A 22,825-nucleotide genomic window follows, 5' to 3' on the forward strand; every position below is an offset into this window, starting at 1 on the left:
GGTCCTGTATTCCCTCTCATCTCAGAATCCTTCTCACATACACATTTGTTCCCATATGCATGCATGTCTTCAGATTCTAGACACAGGCAATACAATGACTTGGCTTTTTAATCGCTTTTTGTATTATCATGAAGACCCCCCCCCCCCCTAAATTATTGTTCATAATTTAGCATTCCACCTATACCTAATAAATGGATACACAGATGTAGAAACATGGCATTGCTCACTGCTAAAGTATTAATCTCTCAAGACAGATTTAGAGCTCAAAAACAGCAGAGGGTGCCGTTGTTTCCTTTTCTTTTTGCCGATGGGTTCCCAGATTGCAAAAGTATAGAAAGACAATGGATTTAAAGGGCAAGTTCACCTCTGGGACAACCAGATCTTATTTTATTGTTGTTTGGGACAAGATCAACACAATCCTGAGTAATTTGTTGTGTTCAATCTGTGTTTTGAGATATTTTAGTATTTCAGCATGAATGATGATGCATTTTGCATCATACGAGTCATCATGCAGCATCACCTCTGGTTGTCCCAGAGGTGAACTGGCCTTTAAGTCACCCCAAGCTGACATGATGTGAGTGTGAAAGCACACAAAGAGGACATTAACTAACGTACTGACTAACTGGATAATGTTTTAACAGGCTCTATGGACAGCCGTGGAAATAAATTGGGCTCTTATTGAGGGCCGTGAGGGTCCCTGCACCACACTTTGAGACACTTTGAGACTGGTGTAGCAGAGTGTTTCCAGTGATCAAACATGCACAATATCAGCACCCTGACTCTGTTTGACCAGAATGGAACAGAGCTTTCATTAGTATCATTGCCTGTGAAGGAAGTAAGGAAGAGTCCCCCATTTCTTTCCAATATGGCTGCAGTGCATAGAGCCTATAAAAAGGTGGGGACATACTGTATGTTGGATGAAAGCTGACCTTTTGGAGTCCATGCAGCATCACTGGTCCTGCATGGCTCACCACAGGTCCTGCTCCTGAATGTTGCAATAATGGTAGCTAAGGTTAGGGTTACCCAGCAAGCACGGTCAGGACCTGGACCAATCAGTGACATCTCGATTGGGGCCAGATCAAGTCAAACCAGTCAGGTCTGGCCTAGAATATCACCTGATTTCAACCAACATAAATCCTGCCCATGAAAACGGACATCCTGGAGAGGGTCCGATCGAGGCCAGATAAATATCATAACTAGAAAGATGCAATTGGAAATTGCAAGTGTGGTTGCCGTGAAGCGAGTCACACTTGCAAATGCATTCCATCTTACCATTTGAATTTTCCCCATTAAAGTCAATAGGGAAAATGTATTCACTATGGAGATCTCCTTGTCAGTCCTTGTCCCTTTTATGCCCATATATGGAGATCACTGATGTCATCAATGCCCATATATGGACATACTGTGTCAGTCTCATGTGGTCTATGATGTCAGGCATCTATGATGTCAGTCATCTCCATATTTGGGAAAAGTTATCAATCTATAAATGCGAGAAATCTCTGTGAGTATGTCTGTATGTAATCCGCGTATCTTGAGAACCGTTCGTTCCACTTCAGATTTGGCACGCGCGTTCCCCGCCACGGCGTGGAGTGCAGTGCCGGGCCTCGACCCGACCCGACGCACGGTTTTCCAGAACCAGCGCGAAACGTTCGGAATCTCCTTATGCGGAGCTGATTGTTGACATCAGGCTGTTCCGGAGATAATCAGCGCAATCGCTGAATCATTGTGACATCACTTCATAAAAGGCTCTGACATCACGTACGCCACATGAGTCAACAAAAAATGCCACGGTTACGTATTGAATGTCATCAGTATGACGTGTTCTGATGTTCATATATGGGCTTAAATTGACTCAGGGAAAAATATGGCCTGTGTCCATACATCTATATGACAACAGGTATAATGGGGTTTCCATTAAAGGGGGAACCGGCACTGTGTCTGCAACACAGTCGGAGGCACAGACATATACAGAGATCTCCATATATGGGCATAAAATGGATGCAGATAGACAGATACAGATATCTCCATATATGAGCATAAATGGGCACAGGCAAACAGATGGTCAATACGTGTCCTACAGAGATCTCCATTTATGGGCATAAAATGGATGCAGATAGACAGATACAGATATCTCCATATATGAGCATAAATGGACACAGGCAAACAGATGGTCAAAACGGGTCCTACAGAGATCTCCATATATCCTCATTGTAATCAATGGCGTGGTAATTAGCGACACTGTTACGAAGGATCTCACATTATTTCGTTTATCTGACAGGCCACCATCAAACCTGGATCTCCATATATGGAGTTGACTGGATCATCACCTGGATCTCCATACATGGAGCAGCTGACCAATACTGACATCATCAACTCTACATCACACAGATCTCCAAATATGGTTATAGCTGACTCATTCTGACATCACCAGGATGACTCGACCAGCTCAGAGGAAGGGGATAAAAAGAGACTGCACATCTCCCAGTAGAACAGAATCAACCAACGCACTCGGGAATCTCCAACAGGACTCTTTTCAGCGCAGGACAACAGAACCTCTTCTGGACTCTACTTTCACGACCATCCACAGACCTTCAGCACACTCCAACTCCAATTCATACGAACCAGGGTATTTGGCTTTACAACCCAGATACCTCTCTACTAGCTTCCTTCGACCAGATATCCCGGATTAAGAGAAGAGGAGTAGGTCTACTATTTATCAGAGGTCATCATTACATTATTATACCGTTGAGTTACTGAACTCAAGACGATAAAATGTCAGCAAGTAAAGTCGTATCCCCGATGGAAGAAACAGGCCTAGAATATCGATTCTCAAATTGGACCGAAGATTCCCCATTCCAAGATGTCTTTCCTACCAAACTACCACTGAAGAAACATGTCTGCAGCGGAAACAGTCATCTCAAACTCTACAGCTGTGACCAGTGTGGTAAGAGTTTCAGTGATAGCAGTAATCTCAAACGTCACCAGAGAATTCACACAGGAGAGAAGCCCTACAACTGTGACCAGTGTGGGATGCGGTTCAGCCAGAGCAGTAGTCTCAAATGTCACCAGAGAATTCATACAGGAGAGAAACCCTACAACTGTGACCAGTGTGGGACAAGGTTCAGCAATAGCAGTCATCTCAAATGTCATCAGAGAATTCACACAGGAGAGAAACCCTACAACTGTGACCAGTGTGGGACAAGGTTCAGCAATAGCAGTCATCTCAAATGTCATCAGAGAATTCACACAGGAGAGAAGCCCTACAACTGTGACCAGTGTGGGAGTAGGTTCAGCCTGAGCAGCACTCTAAAAGATCACCAGAGAATTCACACGGGAGAGAAGCCCTACAATTGTGACCAGTGTGGGATGCGGTTCAGCCAGAGCAGTCATCTCAAATGTCACCAGAGAATTCATACAGGAGAGAAACCATTCCACTGTGACCAGTGTGGGACAAGGTTCAGCGAGAGCGGTAATCTCACAAATCACCAGAGAATTCACACAGGACAGAAACCCTACCACTGTGACCAGTGTGTGAAGAGTTTCAGTGAAAGCAGTAATCTCAAACGTCACCAGAGAATTCACACAGGAGAGAAGCCCTACAACTGTGACCAGTGTGGGACAAGGTTCAGCCAGAGCAGTAGTCTCACAAATCACCAGAGAATTCATACAGGAGAGAAGCCCTACTATTGTGACCAGTGTGGGACAATGTTCAGCAGGAGCAGTAGTCTCAAACGACATGAGCGAACTCATCATTGAGAGAGGACCTATCACTGACAACGAGAGATTTCGAGGGAAAAGCTTCTCTCTAAAGTCTCACCTCTAACAACACCACATGCTAAAATATACTTTGGGCAATGTAGTGGCACACATTGACGTGACACAAAATACACACACACAGACACACATAGACACACGCACAAAGTGTGTGTGTCTGTGTTCCACGGCAAAGCAAATTCATATAATTATACAGCATCAAAATCTGTTTTACCACTTTAATCATATACTGTATATCACGGCTATTTGAGAATAACTCAAAAATATTGTTAGATTTTGTAGTGTGATTATACTTTTCACCGTATAAACAACTTTCATTCAATTATGTTGTTCATGTGATTATTTATTTGTATTTGTTTCTGTCTTAAGCTGGCCATACACTAGCCGATAATCGGGCCCGACTGAATCGGGTAGAATTAAACACTACAGGATCATTTTTTCAGATTATTTTACCAGATAATCTAAACGGACTCAGACTAGCCGTTTTGAACAGTCGGGCGCTCCGCACGCTACAGGATTCTATCCCGATTGAGTCGGGCTCGAACATAGCAATAATAAATAATATAATGAATACAAGATGCCACGGGGGCTGTTCTGAGAGCTGTGCTTTGCAACACGCACGCACACGCACATACAAACACATGACGTTATCCACTGACTCAACACACAACACCGCCTCACGCAACGAAAAAAAAAAGCTTCAATATGGAAGTTGTGTCCTATTTTGACATGAGTTCACTTGACACGTTTCATGTAGGCCTACATCCAACTCTGACATCCCCTCTCTCTCCTGCGCTAAAGCACCGCTCCGTCCTTCTCATGGCTGATGGTGCCTGATTTATGATTAGTCGTATGACTGTGTAGCGCACCCAGAACAAGATCTCCAAGACCAAACTGTGTCTGTCCCGTGCCACGTTGTAAGCTTGTAGATCAGGATGGGCGTGTACTTCTTTGACTCCTAGAGATGGGATTTATGGTCCTTTGAAGTGAACCGGATCTCTGGGATCCGTTCCTTTCAAAGAGCCGTTCAAAAGACTGGCTCATTAGTTACTTTGTAGATTTTGATTATAATTACAAATAACTTCAACCCTATATACATTTATTTCTGCCATATATAGGTAGGCCTACATACCTGCCATTTGTTGCATTGTGAGCTTGTAGATCGGCTATTTTCAGATTTTTCTACATTTTATTCATTGGAAAATCTGTGAAACAGGACATTCTGCCTACTTTCTACTATTGGTACTCTGTAGGCTACATTAATTAAATGTTGAATGATACCAATACGTTTGTACTTTTACTCAAGTATATTAGCATTCCAAAAACCTCTACTTGTGGCAGAGTATTTCCACATTGATTGCAGTAGGCTATTTTCCCACCACTGTTCATTAGAAAGGAACGGCTCCCTACTGCGAACCGGATCCCATCGTTCATTTCAAAGAGCCGTTCAAAATACTCGATTAGTTCGCGAACGTCCCACCTACTTGCAAGGGATGTGTGCTGGACTGGTCGCGGTCTTTCTTCTGTTTGTTTGATATGCGCTGCCGTTGAGTTTTAATTTAAATCCCAATCATTCATGATACAACCTGATGGACGGACGGACGCTATGAAAAGTGCGTCTGTGTGCGGGCGCGCGCGCGCGTGTGTGTGTGTGTGTGTGTGTGTGTGAGAGAGAGAGGCAGAGGCCGGGAGAGGTGGAGAGAAAAAAAAAAAGAGATGGATCTGTCACTCAGTCAGATGTATGCTCAGAGACTTGCGTCTATCAGCGGCTGCTGTACCTATTTTCTCTCAGTCCCCTGCTGCTCTTCCAGTCTTCCAGACAAGTACTGATCCAGGAAAATATCAAACATGTTTGAAAAGAGTCGGGCAACCCCCGATCGTCCTCCGAGCCACTCGGCTGGGCTCCGAGTGGATCTGTGAGACCTCACGCTAGACGACGTTCATGCCCGATTGTCGGGCCCGTTTCAGTCGGTGGCAGCCCGATTGTCGGGGGGGTAATTAAATAGCCCGATTATCGGCTAGTGTGCGGCCAGCTTAAAGCTGGCCGCACACACGCACACGTCGTCTAGCGTGAGGTCTCACAGATCCACTCGGAGCCCAGCCGAGTGGCTCGGAGGACGATCGGGGGTAGCCCGACTCTTTTCAAACATGTTTGATATTTTCTGGATCACTACTGGTCTGGAACAGCAGCGGGACCGGGGAGAAACAGTCTCTCTCTCTCTCGCGCGCGCTGCGCGACGCAAGACCATGGTATCTAGTAGTCTCTCTCTCTCTCTCTCTCTCTCTCTCTCTCACACACACACACACACACACACACACACACACACACACACACACACACACACACACACACACACACACACACACACACACACACACACACACGCCCAAACCTGATCTACAAGCCTACAACGTGGCGCGGAGGGAAACAGTTTGGTCTTGGACAGGCGCGGTTCTAGCCCTGAGCAGCAGGGGGTGCTGCAGGGAGCTTTTTGGCCGAAAATTGGCGGTTTTTCGCGGATTTGATCGCGTTTTATTCGGGTTTCCGCGGTTTATTTCTTTGCAAGCTGTATACCATTTTTAAAGCTTGTGATTCCGAATCTGCAAACCATTTGATTATAGCACCGAAACTCACGCCGCAAACAACGCAGAAGTCTGACATAAACAATAAAGGTTTCCGCGGTTTATTTTTTTGCTAAACAATCGGGAACGGCACACAACACTTTCCCTTAGCCTCTCTCCACATGCACCAGCCAGTAGATGGAATTCTAGGTACCAACACTCCAACAGACAGACAACACCAGTGTCATATAATCATTCAGTTCCAAAAGCTAGGTAGCCTACCAACACTCCAACAGACAGACAACACCAGTGTCATATAATCATTCAGTTCCAAAAGCTTTTCAGTTCATCTACTTCATTTTACACCACTCTGTCTACTACAGCAAGCATGATATGGTATTGCTTCCCAAACGTTTTAGCCCGTGTCGTGAACCAAGAGAAACTAAACCCAAACAAAAGAAGTGAAAATAGCCAATCTACAAGCTCACAACGAGTCGCTTCACGCTGCGTTGTGAACTTCTAGATCTGCTATTTTCGATTTAATTAACATTTGTCTCAGCGGACAACTTTTGACATCAAGAAAAGAGTTCGGCATAGGCAAGCTGCAGCAGCAGTCAAGTGTACTCACCAACAATCAACAGCAGAGCAGCATATTTTATCCTGTTTATCCAGTCCCAGTTTTTGGAAAAAGATTGATGAAAAGCCCCTATCTCTTACATGCAACTTTGGGAAAGTTGTAAAGGCTTTGGTGGTGATCTTGTACAGTTTCCATAACATCTCCTTATAAAGAACTTCAATTGAGTGTATAATGTTTCTTTTATATGGGTTGTAAGTTGTCCTCCTGCGTGCCTTCTTGGCGTTGTGAGCATGTAGATCGGCTATTTTCATACTTCCCATGGACCAGTCAGTGCGCATTGCAAGATGACGCTGAAATGGACTGCAGACTGTATTCTCTCTCCCCCCGCCCCCGTTCGCAAATTAATGTGTATGCTAAACTGTTCTGATAATACAAATTGTTTTGGCTCTCCATTCATTCATCATGTATAACTTAAACTGCGCGCTAGTAGGCTATTGCAAACCAATGCAGCTTAACATAACAAACCGACAACTAGGGCCAACCCAGCAACAACTATCGTTTCCTGTCTTACTTTCACAATAAAGTGTCTCCCGTTTACCTCCCAATTCAGCTTATTTCACGCAGGTTATTATTAACAGGAAAAAGTGTAGCTTAACCTGTGTGTTTTTGTGCAACCAAACGTGCATGGGAGAGAGAGTGATGAGGAGAGAGAGAGAGAGAGAGAGAGAGAGAGAGAGAGAGAGAGAGAGAGAGAGAGACAGACAGACATTGAGAAACAGAGAGAGAGAGAAGTGCCGTTGTTTAGGAGTAGTACTGCGCTTGGGTATCACACTTTTCTCCGTCTGACCGTGTCTCTCCCGATTTTGCTAGTCCCGAAAACTACTGGTGCTAGTTCAGAAAATAGTGGTGCTTAAGCGGCCAAAGCACCCCTCTAAAACCACCACTGGTCTTGGAGATCTGATATGTTCTCTGCGCAACACAGTCATACGACTAATCATAAATCAGGCACCATGAGAAGCACCAGCAGACAGCGCGCAGCACTTGACTTTAGCAGTGGAGAGAGAGGGGGAAAGTCGATCAGAGTTGATCCATGGATGAACATGAAACGCGTCAAAGTGAACTCATAGTCATAGTATCATTTGAAGCTTTTTTTTTTTTTTTCGTTGCGTGAGGCAATGGTGTGTTTGTGAGTGGATAACATAATGTGTTTGTTTGTATGTGCGTCTGTGCGCGTGTTGCAAGGCGAAGCTCTCGGAACAGTGACGTTTTGTATTCATTATATAAATTATTTATTTATTATTGCTGTGTTTGGGCCCGACTCAATCGGAATAGAATCCTGTAGCGTGCGGTGCGCCCGACTGTTCAAAACGGCTAGTGTGAGCCCGTTTAGATTCTCTGGCCAGATAATCTGAAAAAATGATCCTGTAGTGTTTAATTCTACCCGATTCAGTCGGGCCCGATTATCGTGTAGTATGGCCAGAGAGAGAAATATGGTATGAATTATTTTAAATAAATAAAAAAAGTGTGTAAGATTAATATTGAGACAGATAGACAGACAGACATATTTACAGGGGGATATCTGAACTACTTCATGGCGGAAACACACTCCCTACTTGCTGATGCACACGCCGAGTTCGAAGATGGTTGGTCTCATATATGCAGATTATGCACATCACGACCATATGGGCATATAGGGGTCGGATAATCTGTGGCTCTAGACGACCGGATCTCCATATGGACGTATCGAGTTTGTTTATGGTTATGTCTGAGTAAATGGCGCTCTACAGACGGACAGCGGTTGCCGCCGGGGCTCCCGCTTGGATCTGCGAGGACCGCGCCGCGGTGATACACAAACACACTCGCTCTTTGAGTAAACGCTGCGCGGTATTTCACAAAGATGAACACAATCCATCTCTCACCGCCCGCGTACGCATGCACAAACGAGCACGCTCGCGGGGATTTTCACGGGACTGCGCCCGCTCGCCTCGCCGCCTCTAAACTTCGCTGTGCGGACGAAATAGCCGCCCGACTCTCATTGAAAATGAATTACTAGCAGGCGGTGACCGCGTACCGTCTGGAATCCCCTTAAGAGCAACGTTGCCGTGGTCTGCCGTCCAATCTGCCTTCCAATTTAACATAAGATATACAGTATATACTAGAGGTTCGGCACACCTACTTCGCACCACCAATTTGACTGATATGCCCATATATGGAGATGTCTGTAGTCAGTCCTTGTCCCTTTATGCCCATATATGGAGATCTCTGTATATGTCAGTCCATATCCCCTTCATGTCCATATATGGAGATCTCTGATATCTGATGTTATATGGGCATATACTGACCAACACTGACATCATCAACTCTACATCACCCAGATCTCCAAATATGGCGAGAGAGAGAGTACTATATTCTGCCTGTCATGTGAAGCTCAACCAATCCTCGAGCTAGCACCACTCCTCAAATGTTTTTCCTTCATTTTCCAATGGCATCTGATTCACAAAAAAGTTTATCTAGTGGAGAAAATAAAGTTTCCCCAGGACTACAGTGTAGATTGCGAGTGTGGTTGCTGACGGTTGCTGACTATATTCTACAGTAAGCAAACTGTCATGAAGCTCGACCAATTGATTCTCTATTGATTCCCACTCCCATTGATTTCCTACTGATTCCCACTCCCATTGATTCCCTATTGATTCCCAATTGATTCCCTATCCCTGCCATTTCCAATGGCAGCGGAAAAGTTACAATAGTACTCAAAAAAAGTTTCCGGAAAAGTTACCCTAGCAATCAATAAAGTTTCCGGAAAAGTTACCCTAGTAATAGATAAAGTTTCCTGTTGGGCAACCACACTAACTCATCTCTCTCTCTCTCTCTCTCTCTCTCTCTCTCTCTCTCTCTCTCTCTATATATATATATATATATATATATATATATGCCTATAATACTTACCTCTGTGTCCATACTATGAGGAAGGTCAGAAGTATGACAGCTATAAAACATGCAGCTGTTAAACCAGCAGCCTCAGCAGCTGAAATGTCAGTTGGAAGTGGATCTGAAAGACAGAGTTATCAGACTAAACTACAGACTAAAGTACAGAGAAATGGATTGAAGTCAAACAACAACAAATGGAGCAGATTGCAGGACTTGTTTTACTTCATAACTAAATCACATAAAGTGCTGTTTATTTTCCTTTGGAGATGTTTAAAAACGCTTATCCTCACTTACACCGTCATACGGTCACACAGACAATTGTTATGCAACTTCCCCCTGTCATCTGTCTTTTTTTTTTGGTAACAGGCTCTATTTGTATCCTACTATAAATGCGAGAAATCTCTGTGAGTATGTATGTATGTATGTGCCCCGCGTATCTCGAGAACCGTTTGTCCCACTGGCTTCAGATTCGGCACGCGCGTTCCCCGCCACGGCGCGGAGTGCAGTGCCGGGCCTCGACCCGACACAACGCACGGTTTTCCCGAACCGGTGCGAAACGTTCGGAATCTCCGTATGCGGAGATGATTGTTGACATTAGGCTGTTTCTGAGGAAACCGGCGCAAGTGCTGACTCATTGTGACATCACATCATAAAAGGCTCTGACATCACGTACGCCACATGAGTCAACAAAAAATCTCTGAGTGTGTATGTATGTATGTATGTAATGCGCATCTCGAGAACTGTTCTTCCCACCGGCTTCAAATTCGGCACGCGCGTTCTCCGCCGCAGCAGGGAGTGCAGTGCCTGGCCTCGACCCCACCCAATACGCGATTTTCCTAAACCGGCGCGAAAGGTTTGGATTCTCCGTATGCGCTGATGTCCGCTAGGCAATAACCGAACAACAGGTATGATGGGTATTGCCTAACAACCGGAGGGGCATCATTCCCCACGGGTGGCAAAGCATGCAGGCTGCATATTATTGCAGGGTCCTTAGACAGACAGATACAGAGATATCCATATATGGGCATAAAATGGACACAGACAGAAATATAGCTCCATATATGGGCATAAATGGACACAGGCAAACAGATAAATGGGGTTTGCAAATGGGGCATTCATTCCTATTTACATCGTTCCCGAGTAGGCCGGTCCCCGACTAGACGATTGGCTGCCCGAAGGGCAGAGATCTCCATATATGGGCATAAAAGGGACTCAGACGGACAGATATCTCCATATATGGGCATGATATCTCCATATATGGGCATAAACGGACACAGGCAAACAGATGGTCAAAACGGGTGGTATGACAACAGGTATAATGGGGTTTGCATTAAAGGGTGGGGCATTCATTCCCTATTTACATCGTTCCCGAGTAGGCCGGCACCCGACTAGACGCTTGGCCGCCCGAAGGGCAGAGATCTCCATATATGGGCATAAAAGGGACACAGAAGACAGATACAGATATGAGATATCTCCATATATGGGCATAAATGGACACAAGCAAACAGATGGTCAAAACAGGTCGTATGACAACAGGTATAATGGGTTTTGCATTAAAGGGTGGGGCATCATTCCCTATTTACCGGTACATCGTTCCCGAGTCGGCCGGTCCTCGACTAGATGCTTGGCCGCCCATCAGGCAAATACAGGGATCTCCATATACCGGTATGAGCATAAAATGGACGCAGACAGACAGATATCTCCATAGATGGGCATAAATGGACACAAGCAAACAGATGGTCAAAACGGGTCCTATAACAACAGGTATAATGGGGTTTGCATTAAAGGGCGGGGCATTCATTCCCTATTTACATCGTTCCCGAGTTGGCCAGGCTGCCGACTAGACGCTTGGCCTTCTAGTACTAACTAATTTACTGTAGACAAGACAGGTGTGGATCCTTTTGGGTAGCTTTATGTTGACTGTAAATGAATGTACAGTATGAAAGGTAAAGCATGAATGCATGGGTGGGTGTGTCGTACAATTAAGGACAATTAAGATACGATTGGCTAAGGGACTAACATGACTAAGGGACTACAAGTTAGAGATATACAAAGGTTTCCACCCGACAGAGACGACATATAAAACACATCCTTACGGTAGATCTTCAGCATGAAAACTCCTTCTATTGTCACTGCTACATCTGGCACCACACTGACTCTGTATTCTCCGTTGTCCTGAAGACTGAGATCTCTGAGCTCCAGAGATGCAGTAGATCTGATCAGGGTGATCCTGTCTTCATATCCTGGCGCCGTTACATTTAGACCAGGTGTTGAGGTTATTATCACCGTCCTGAGGCCTGAGTCATTGATGAAAGTCCAGGTTACTGCTAGAAACGGCTTGTCTGGAGGAAGTAGCGTCGTGGTGAACATCACACTCCCTCCCAACGCTCCGCTCACATGGTCTGGTGCAACCTCTGCTCCGTGGCTTAGACCTGGTGGTGGAGATACACAGGGCTGTCATTTAGGGTTCCCAAACCTCTACATTATATTCATAATTTCCACTCCCAGCACCTTATATTAGTGGCATATACTAACATAAAAGTGTGATCTAAAATTGTTCTAATCAAAAATGTTAAACTTTTTAAGATGATGTCAACATCTGAATGAATTTTTGTTTTATTGAGTAAATCACATTACTTGGCACTAGGGGTGTAACGATATAGTAACTGCATCGAAAATATAGTTTTTAATTAAAAAAATCGAGGTATATCGAAATGAAAACAGCTAAAATTTAATCTTATCATTTGATGTTGTATCATATCGAATCTGTAGAGCAAATAATCGATTGTATCGATACTACCTACTTTTTAAAAGAGGGGTTTAATTACTTTTCCTTTCCATATAGCTACACTGGTCTATCGATAAATGTGTGTAATCTCTGGGTTCATGTCAAGGTGCAGGTTTTTCCATGTGTTCAAATACAATGTCCATATATTTGCCAGATAATCATTGTATTTACTTAATTATATCCATAATAATACATGTTTCCCTTAAAAACCTGCACTATCCACACTTTTCACATAGATTTAATTTCTTTGCTAAATAGTTACTATATCGATTTTAAATCATTGAATTGAATCATATCGCATTGCCATGAATGAACCAATATTGTCCATGTATCGTATCGTCAACCATATATCGTGATATGTATCGAATCGCTATTAAAATGTAACTCCTCTGTGCAAAGGAGGCATAGTAGTTCGTGGCTTGTAGCATAAATTCCAGATAGTATCACATTATTTCACAGCACCCCTGGACTGTTGTCACGGCACCCCAGGGTGCCTGGGCACCCACTTTGAAACCCCCTGATCTAGGGTCTCAGGGGACGGGAATTGGCATCCCCTAGTTTTCACATTTAACCTCAAATTCAGTTGTTTTATGCATTATTTTCCTCCACCTATTCTAGATTTAGATTTGGCAGTGAGTGCATGTATATAGGCCATTCCACACCAATGCAACAAGTCGCAAATATTTGCAACAAAACCATTGCATGAAACTACTTGAAAAGATTTGCACACATTTTCACGATTTTTCAAAAATAGACGATCTACGAGCTCTGTGGCACCTGGCGCTATTATTCAATAGCCAAAGTATAAAATAATGGTTAAGTGACACAGATGCTTTCCAGGTGTAAATTTTAATCTCTGGGACATCAATCCATACTATAAATAAAAAACTTTATTTAGAAAAGAATGGAATACTTGAATGTAACATGATCTATTGAGTTAATCTTCCCTTAATTAAAAAAAAACCTTCAAATCAATATTTATTCAAGCAGCTGAACGTGCATTGTGAACAAACAAGACCACAATGGAAACAAACCCTTAGGGCCTTTTGTCTTATGCTTTTAGCATTCATTGTAAAGTCAAACTACTGTAATATTTAAAAACTGTTAATAAAGTATTCAATCAATCAATCAATCAATCAATCATCCATCATAACCATTCATTCCATCAAGTTACAAAAGAGAAGAGTCTGGAAGTTTATTGTCATAGCATGTATTAGAAATCTGTAGGTCATCTTACCTTGTCAAATAATATAATATAAGATTTATGTTATCCTTAAACAAGGGAAAAAACATCAGTGTGTGAGTAGTTTATGATAAAGTGAAAAGGCCTCACCTGAAAGCAACGCTAGTAAGAACAAACTCCCCACGTATATTTCCATGTTTAGTGATCAGGTATGATGTTGTGTCAGGTACATGTGTTGTATCAGCTACTGTAGGTTGACATTTCACAATAATGGGGTTATAAGGAAGTATTATGAGGAAGTAGTGTGGCCTGATATCAACAACTCATCATCTCTATGCCACCTCTATTAAGCCATAAACTCTGTTGTATGATTAACAGCGGAAATGGTCAGTCCAAGTGTCTGAAGTATAGGGGTATAACACCCTTTCTTTCCCCTTTGGTCTGGTACAGTGAAAAATTAACACAACATACTGCTGCATTTTTTGCATACATTTTTAAAGAACATAGTTTTTTCATTGCACATTCCTTTCAAAGTTGGTAAAAACATAAACACTGTAGAAGCGTTCTGTTTACTATTTAGGGACGTTGAGGTATGAAAAAACACACTCCTCTTCCCCAACACTCCACGTCTCTATATATATACTCTCCAAGTATAAATTATACATACCGACAGTGCATAGGTTATAGTATGTGGGTTATTTATAGTGTGTGGTTCATAAAAGTTGTTAATTCATAACATTTTCTCCCCTTCCTAGAACAAAGAACAATATTTGTCTTTGAAATGTAGTGGAGTGAGAGTAACCAGAAAATACTACCTAAGTAAAGTGCAGCTATTCAAAAACTGTGCTTAATTACAGTACTCAAGTAAAAGTACTGTCCACTGTTGCTCAGGGCCATGCAGTGGCAAACAAAATGTTTTCATTGAGTCCGAACTGAAGGAAAATGTGACTCTCAGAGGTGATGAAGTTACAATCTCGACCAGACTGGACCCTGGGCCACTGCCTATAGGGGCCCTTGACTACCAGGGACCCAAAGGGGGGCAAATATACAGTATAGTATGTATAGTGTATGGCCATTTATGTGAAAGTCTGCACATGTCAGTATCTGTCAGTCCTTGTCCCTTTTATGGCCATACATGGAGATCTCAGATGGCATCAGTAGAACTAAGTCTGTGTGTGTCAGTGTTAAGTAAATCACATGTGTGCCCATATATGGAGATGACATGACAGCATGGATCTCCAAATATAGGCTTAAAAGGGACACAGGCCGCCCATACATAGGCATGACCCGATTTGATCAGCAGATGTCATAATGTGTTTAATGCTCAGTGTCACATCCCCGGCCAGTCATTATAAAGCCTCCTCTCCAAGAAGAAGCCGTCTCTTTCCACCTTCAGCCATCTTACAGTATAAACATGTTAGGAGCCGTGGGACGCTGCTGTACCGGGGCTCTGCAGGCGCTCAGGCCTGGGGTCCAGCACCTCAAAGCCCTTGCTGGATCCCCAGCCGTCTTCTCACGCAGAGACTATGCCGCACCAGCCGCTGCTGCATATCCCTCCAGAGACTATGTGGCACCAGCCACTGCTGCAGCCCCCTCCGGGCGCATCGTGGCTGTCATCGGTGCCGTCGTGGACGTCCAGTTCGACGAGGGGCTTCCTCCCATCCTCAACGCCCTGGAAGTAGGCGGCAGGGAATCCAGACTTGTCCTGGAAGTGGCTCAGCATCTCGGAGAGAGCACAGTGCGTACCATTGCTATGGATGGTACCGAGGGTCTGGTCCGCGGACAATCTGTTGTGGACACTGGTGCCCCCATCAGAATCCCTGTGGGACCTGAGACGCTGGGAAGAATTATGAATGTCATCGGTGAGCCCATTGATGAGAGGGGCCCCATCTCTACCAAGCAGACTGCCCCAATCCACGCCGAGGCCCCAGAATTCACTGACATGAGTGTGGAGCAGGAGATTCTGGTTACTGGAATCAAGGTTGTAGATCTGCTGGCTCCTTACGTCAAGGGAGGAAAGATTGGTCTGTTCGGTGGTGCTGGTGTGGGTAAGACCGTATTGATCATGGAGCTGATCAACAACGTGGCCAAGGCCCATGGCGGTTACTCTGTGTTCGCTGGAGTGGGAGAGCGTACCCGTGAGGGAAACGACTTGTACCACGAGATGATTGAGTCTGGAGTCATCAACCTGAAGGACGCCACCTCCAAGGTGGCGCTGGTGTACGGACAGATGAACGAGCCCCCAGGCGCCCGTGCTAGAGTGGCTCTGACTGGACTGACTGTGGCTGAATACTTCCGTGATCAGGAGGGTCAGGATGTGTTGCTCTTTATCGACAATATCTTCCGCTTCACGCAGGCCGGCTCTGAGGTGTCTGCCTTGCTAGGTCGTATCCCCTCCGCTGTGGGTTACCAGCCCACGCTGGCCACTGACATGGGTATGATGCAGGAGAGAATCACCACCACCAAGAAGGGGTCCATCACATCTGTGCAGGCCATCTATGTGCCAGCTGACGATCTGACTGACCCTGCCCCTGCCACCACCTTCGCTCACTTGGACGCCACCACTGTGTTGTCCCGCGCCATCGCTGAGCTGGGTATTTACCCCGCTGTGGATCCCCTGGATTCCACCTCCCGTATCATGGACCCCAACATTGTCGGACACGAGCACTACGACGTGGCCCGCGGTGTGCAGAAGATCCTCCAGGACTACAAGTCCCTGCAGGATATCATTGCTATCCTGGGTATGGATGAGTTGTCTGAGGAGGACAAGCTGACTGTGGCCCGTGCCCGTAAGATCCAGCGTTTCCTGTCCCAGCCCTTCCAGGTGGCCGAGGTCTTCACTGGCCACGCAGGCAAGCTGGTGCCCCTCAAGGAGACCATCAGTGGATTCAAGGCCATTCTTGCTGGCGAGTACGATCCCCTCCCTGAGCAGGCCTTCTACATGGTGGGCCCCATCGAGGAAGTTGTATCAAAGGCTGAGAGGATGGCAAAGGAGTTAGCGTAAAAGGCCACACCAAATAATTGTCCTGGTGGGATGTTGCCTGGCTCAGCCCATAGACCCGCCCACTCTCTGAGCGGACTGCTTCTCTTGGTCTGGTGTTGCATAATGAACCTTGAGTTACTCTGGTCTGAGGCAAGACCAGGCCAATGAGAGTCGGAGCCTCGGAGGAGGGGGTGGGTCTAAGGAGACCAGCAAATCAGCAGAAACAGAAAATCAACAGAAACAGTGGGGGAGGGGGAGCTCAGCCAGAGCTCTTAATTGCTCCCTTTGAACTTCAAAGGGGTTGTGCACTAAGGTAATTGATTGTGCCATAAAAGTGTCAAGTCCTCGTTAGTGATCTCTCTAATCAATGAAAGTATCAAAGACAACGACCTGTTTGATGCCTCTCATAGAGGGGAGGGGCGAATGTTTTCAGTCAAACACAACACCCCTTTGAAATCACTTACAATGGGGACAATGTCAGTTATTAGGCACATTAGGCTATGTGGGATGAGGAATTCTTGGAGAGGTTAATGAACAGAGGGTCCCGCATTTGTGACCCACCTAGAATGTAGTCACATTTTTGTGTTGATTTATTTATTTTATTTTGTGATGTGAATTCGTTTTGGGAGCTGTAAGCTGTCAATGTATCTAGAAATATTGGAAGTCATCTTCAGTTTGGTCAGTAGGGGGCAGTATCAGAGAGCGTTTTCCCAATTCTCCTCAGAGGAGCTTATTACCTGCAGACCGTCATTCTGATGAGAGCAACCAGACTGTTAACAACACAAACGTTCTGTGTGCTTCATTCTCCTGTTTTACAGGTTAGTCTGTGCATGAACTCACTGAATGATATCAATGTGATTATTATAACATTAAGGACACCTTCTGATGGTGGAGCCTAACTCCAAAGTGTTTGTAAGATGTGGTTATTGTTTGTGATTGAATCCACTGCAGAACACATGTAGTGTGGCTGTAGAATGAACGCAAAATGGCGACGTCCGTGCACAATGTTTGTAAAGGAACATGTGAATCCTAGTTCAGACTCCCAAAATGTAGCTCCCGTTTTTGTATGCTTTTGTACAGTATTTTGGTGTAATGGTGTGTGTTTTATAAGACGTTTGACCTGCTATTTGATTGTATTTGGACATGGTTTCTACAAGTTCAGCTCTCAGGATTAATAATTATATATTCCAGTTAAGCACAGGAACTCAAAGCTGTTATTGCTAAGAAGAAGAAGAATGAGAAAAGTATTATTGCTTAAATGAATATTGCTAAAGTGCATTAAATTAAAGGTAAATATTCCTGAGACAGACAAGACAGTGAATGAAGGTCTGATTGGGTACTTTATTGTATGTTTTGAAGTGATGAATGTAACCGGTTTGCTATGATGAAAATATATGAGAAAAACATGCAGTATTGTAATGGTGATAATAACTCCAGTGATACAGTGATGGTTTGATGATGTACAGTATTTTGGTGAAAACTGAAAGAAAAGGACATTGAAAGACATTGAAATATAATACAAAGAAACAAAAGAAATGGGAAATGAAGAGAATTGTGTGATGATGATGTGATGATGATTTTTGTGAATAAATTCTGATGAGAGCAACCAGACTGTTAACAACACAAACGTTCTGTGTGCTTCATTCTCCTGTTTTACAGGACATTAATAACTGATTGCTTGTCCTGGCTACCTGGGACCTGCAACACATTTGATTTAAAACATTCCCACTGCAGAATATTTTGTTGTCAACAAAAAGTTATTTAATGTTTCCAGTCTTGTCGTGTCCACAAGACAGTCAGTTACAAGGCTTAGCTAGATGTGGTTCAGCCACATCTGAACACATTGCTGTCCATTCTCATTAAACTCTGCCAAGTCCGATGCTGTGAAGGGCTGTTTCAGCAGGGGGCGTATCAGGAGGTGCTGCATGGTTTGTTGTTCAGCGGAAGAAAATACCTCTGGGAACTCAGATTGGTTGTTCAGCGTCACAGCCACACACAGCATCCCCGTCATTTAAGTATCCCAATTCGTCCATGTTTCCTAGATGGAATATAAAGTGTTTAATGCCCATATGATACCATATATTATGATACAAACTCACATGTGATTGGCCGAGAGGTGACGCCTATGTCACGCCTGTGTAGACAGACCGGGTATTTAAACTGTAACTGTGGTCAGACGAGTGTCATCTCTCTTTAGACGTCTGGAGGAGATAAAAGCCACCAGAGTTCAGGCTATTTATTATCAGTCCACAGACATACAGTACGTCATTAGACCCCACAATGGCCAAGAAGAAAAAGACGGAGTATTGTTTAAAGGAAGAGAATTTCTTCAGCCCTCTCCTCAAGATGGACAAGGAGGAGAAAGGAGATGGGGGGGACGCTGAGGGGAGCGGAAGAGAGGGGGCGACGACGGAGGCGCCGGCGGAACCAGAGGGAGGAGGAGACTCCTACGACCAGCTGGGCATCAAGCCTCAGGTGGAGCAGCAAGGCACCAAGAAAACCACCGTGGTGAACTTCAAGGATGTCTGCCGGCTGCTGCGCTGTCAGCCCAAACAGCTCCAGGCGTTCCTCTCCGTGGAGTTGGGCGGCACGGCCGCCTCCATAGACAGCCACAACAGGCTCGTGCTCAGGGGCAAGGTTCAGCAGAAACGAGTGGAGCAGGCTCTGAGGAAGTACTTCAAGGAGCACGTGGAGGGTCGCGCCGCCCACCTTTCCCCCAAAACCCTCCTCCCGGCGGAGGAGAACGGCATGGCCAATGGTGACACCTCCCGTTCCGCCGTCGCGGGCATCAAGAGCGGGTCCCGTCCGGCCGCGGTCAAGAAGGCCGACGTGGATTCTTTGGATCCCAGTGTGAGCAAGAAGAAGAAGACGAAGAAAAAGAAGCACACAAAGAATGACACTATTCAGAAACTGAGCCCCCTGGTTGAAGCATTGACCCAGGCGATGGAGACCCTGAAACAGCTAGTTACACAGGCTCATGCATCAACCCCTGGCAGTAACCCTGACCAGCCCAGAGCAGAGAGAAAGACACAGAGACCCTATGGCTGCCAACAATGTGTCGCCCAGTCCATTCCAAATTGCAACCACTGCTTTGTATGCGGAGATCGTGCAGTTGGGTGTTTGAAGAAGCAAAAGCCGTCGGGAAACGGGTCCCGGTCAACGCAGAGGGACAACCTTTGACCGGTCCTGAGCCCATGTCCCAACCCCAAGCAGGCCCAAAACCAAAGTCAGCTAAGGTCAGTGACGCCCACACAATACAATCTCACAATACATCACAGCCGTGCGAGTTAGTAGCCCCACTCATTGGCCGCAAATCCCTGCTTAAATGTAGTATGGCTGGCTACGCTGTCACTGTCCTGCTGGACACAGGAGCCAATGTGAGCCTAATTGACCGCACATGGAAGAACAAGTACCTGCCTGGCCAAGATATTCGACCTATCTGTGAGTTAATGGACAATGAGCTGAAGGTGTCTTCACTCACAGGTGATTTGCCCTACGATGGATGGGTTGAGGTGGTGGTAAACCTGCAAGGAAATGATGATCCAGACTTATCCATCCGTGTGCCCTTCCTAGTGAGCTGCCTGAAATTAGACCCACCATTAGTTGGTTTTAATGTAATCCAAGAACTCATTAAGAGCAATGAAGGCCGGCCTAAACTCATGTCCATCCTGTCTAACCTTGCTGGTGCCATGGAGATTGATGGTGCTAGTGCTGGGGCAATAGTGAATTTTATTCGTACTCAGAACTCCCCAGAAGAGAAACATGCTGCCGTAAGAGTGGGTTTCAAAGAGGTCACAATCTGTGCAGGCCATGTAGTTCACATTAAATGCAGGGTGCCAGCCAATATTAACCCCTCAGAGCCATTTGTGTTATTCGAACCCACCCTTGACAGTGTGCAGCTGGAGGCGTTGAGCATTGGAGCAGGCTTGATGGAGATTCACCAGACTGACAGGAGTTTCATTAAGGTGCCAGTATCAAACCACTCCAAACATGACGTGACCTTGCCAAGCTTAACAGTTCTAGGCAGCATTGAGCCCATTGACAAAGTCATAGAGACAGACCGTCCCCACAGTGACCCTAAGAGTATCCATGTAAACACTGTTGACTCTTCACCTCTCCCCAGTTCTAATCAGATCCCACCCACTGCAGACCGGTGGCACCCACCTGTGGATGTGAGTCATCTGACAGATGAACAACAAGAGGAGGTGAAACAAATGTTCAATAAAGGAGAGATCACACCGATTTAAACAAGAAAATGTTTACTTGGATAATAGCAAAGAATAAATACAAAATACATGTTTGTAAATACATGTTTGGCAATTAGACTCCATAAAGCAAAACAAATAATAATAGGAGAATAGGAGAGAGAACCCCCCATGGAGTCTAGACGCTGGTGCCTGGTGGTGGTAAAGCAGAAGAAACATCTTCCCCTTGATTCCAGACTGAGGTGGAGCTGGGGATGGAGGTGGGATGCATGAACGCTGTCTGCAAAGAGAATGAGCCGGTTAGGAGCAGGGCTATTCATAGAATGGAGCCTAATCGCCGATTGGCTGAGAGAACACGGGTTGTAGGATTTGATTGGCTAGAGAGGTCACGTTTAGTTTAGTGAATGAGCGAATATGACAGCGTGGGAAAAAGAAGTGACGTGGGCTTAAAGCAAAATGCGGTTTAGATCCTTTTTATTGAACTTACGCTAAAAGCTACATTTCAATAAAGGAGAGATCAGACCGATTTAAACAAGAAAATGTTTACTTGGATAATAGCAAAGAATAAATACAAAATACATGTTTGGCAATTAGACTCCATAAAGCAAAACAAATAATAATAGGAGAATAGGAGAGAGAACCCCAAAAGAAGGAAATAAATTAACAAGGATTGCAAGCAATAACCATCCAGCGATGGTTTGCTTTGAGTACCGACCAGAGACGGGCTTGCGGACTTAATTATCATTCAGCGATGGTTTGCTTTGAGCCTACCGTCCAGAGACGGGCTTGCGGACTTAATTACCATACAGCGATGGTTTAATAACCATCCAGCGATGGATTGCATTAAATTAACCACTCAGGGGTGGATATCATTAAATTAACCATTCAGCGATGGTTTGCATTAAATTAACCACTCAACGGTGGATATCATTAAATTAACCATTCAGCGATGGTTTGCATTAAATTAACCGCTCAACAGTGAATTTAATTAGCCATTTGGCGAAGGATTACTTTTAAGAAATAGAAGTGGCCAGCTAGGCCAAGCAAAAGAAACAACAAAGAACCACCAGGACCAGCTATATGCAAAAGGTATAACTTACCGATGGAGATCAAGGCTTGAGAGATTTTTGAGCAGAGAGAATATCAGCAGCATCAGGGCGGATGTAGGACGCATATGCAGAGGATGCCCATCGCCCCAACTGCTGGAGTGAAGCTGTCGAGATCCCTTGACTAGCAGCAGAAGTGGCCGCACCTATTCTAAAAGAATGACCTGAATATTTCAGAGGAGGGAGCCCGCACCTAGTAAGCACTAATCTTAAATGATCAACGAACCAAGTTTTAGACAAGGGCTTGTTATCTGGAGTTAGAAAAAGGGGGCCTGTTGGGTAGGAAGAACTCCGGAGATGGAGATACTTGAGCATGGCCGAGAATGGGCAAACCGGAGAGTCGATGCGAGCAATAATTACAGAGCAAGCACCTTTAGCCTTAGAATGCTTAAGATTTAGAGAATAATGATCGGGATAAAAAACTAAGTCAGCTAGAGATAGATCAGTTTTAGAATTAAATGTACGGGTAGGAGTGGTAAACTCCCCGCTTCTCAGAAACCCATAAAAAGCTAAGAGAAAAACACTCTCCAACAAGGAATCCACGTAACAGGAAAACACTCCAGCTCTTAAAGCATTTACCAGGGAGTGAAGAATAGAAAGCGTAATAGGGCGTCTATTATCAGCGATAGATGGGGGAATCCTTAGCGATTCCTTTTAGAATCAACTTAATAGAGGGATGAGAAAACAAGCTAGAGAAGGACGGGTCATAGCACCTGGCA

At 44.9% G+C, this 22,825-nt stretch overlaps 1 protein-coding gene across 1 annotated transcript; it reads left to right on the forward strand.

Annotated features, from left to right (window-relative positions):
* Positions 1-15,226: 15,226 nt before the first annotated feature.
* Positions 15,227-16,830, forward strand: LOC308295754 (ATP synthase subunit beta, mitochondrial-like; the record flags this gene model as incomplete). Its single annotated transcript, XM_080738801.1, has 1 exon — positions 15,227-16,830. The coding sequence occupies one exon, from the start codon at positions 15,227-15,229 to the stop codon at positions 16,814-16,816; it is 1,590 nt and encodes a 529-aa protein (XP_080594927.1). The 3' UTR covers positions 16,817-16,830.
* Between the last annotated feature and the right edge of the window lie 5,995 nt (positions 16,831-22,825).

Source organism: Nannobrachium achirus (genome assembly GCF_963921795.1).
Source record: "Nannobrachium achirus genome assembly, chromosome: 2".
Classification (NCBI taxonomy): Eukaryota; Metazoa; Chordata; class Actinopteri; order Myctophiformes; family Myctophidae; genus Nannobrachium; species Nannobrachium achirus.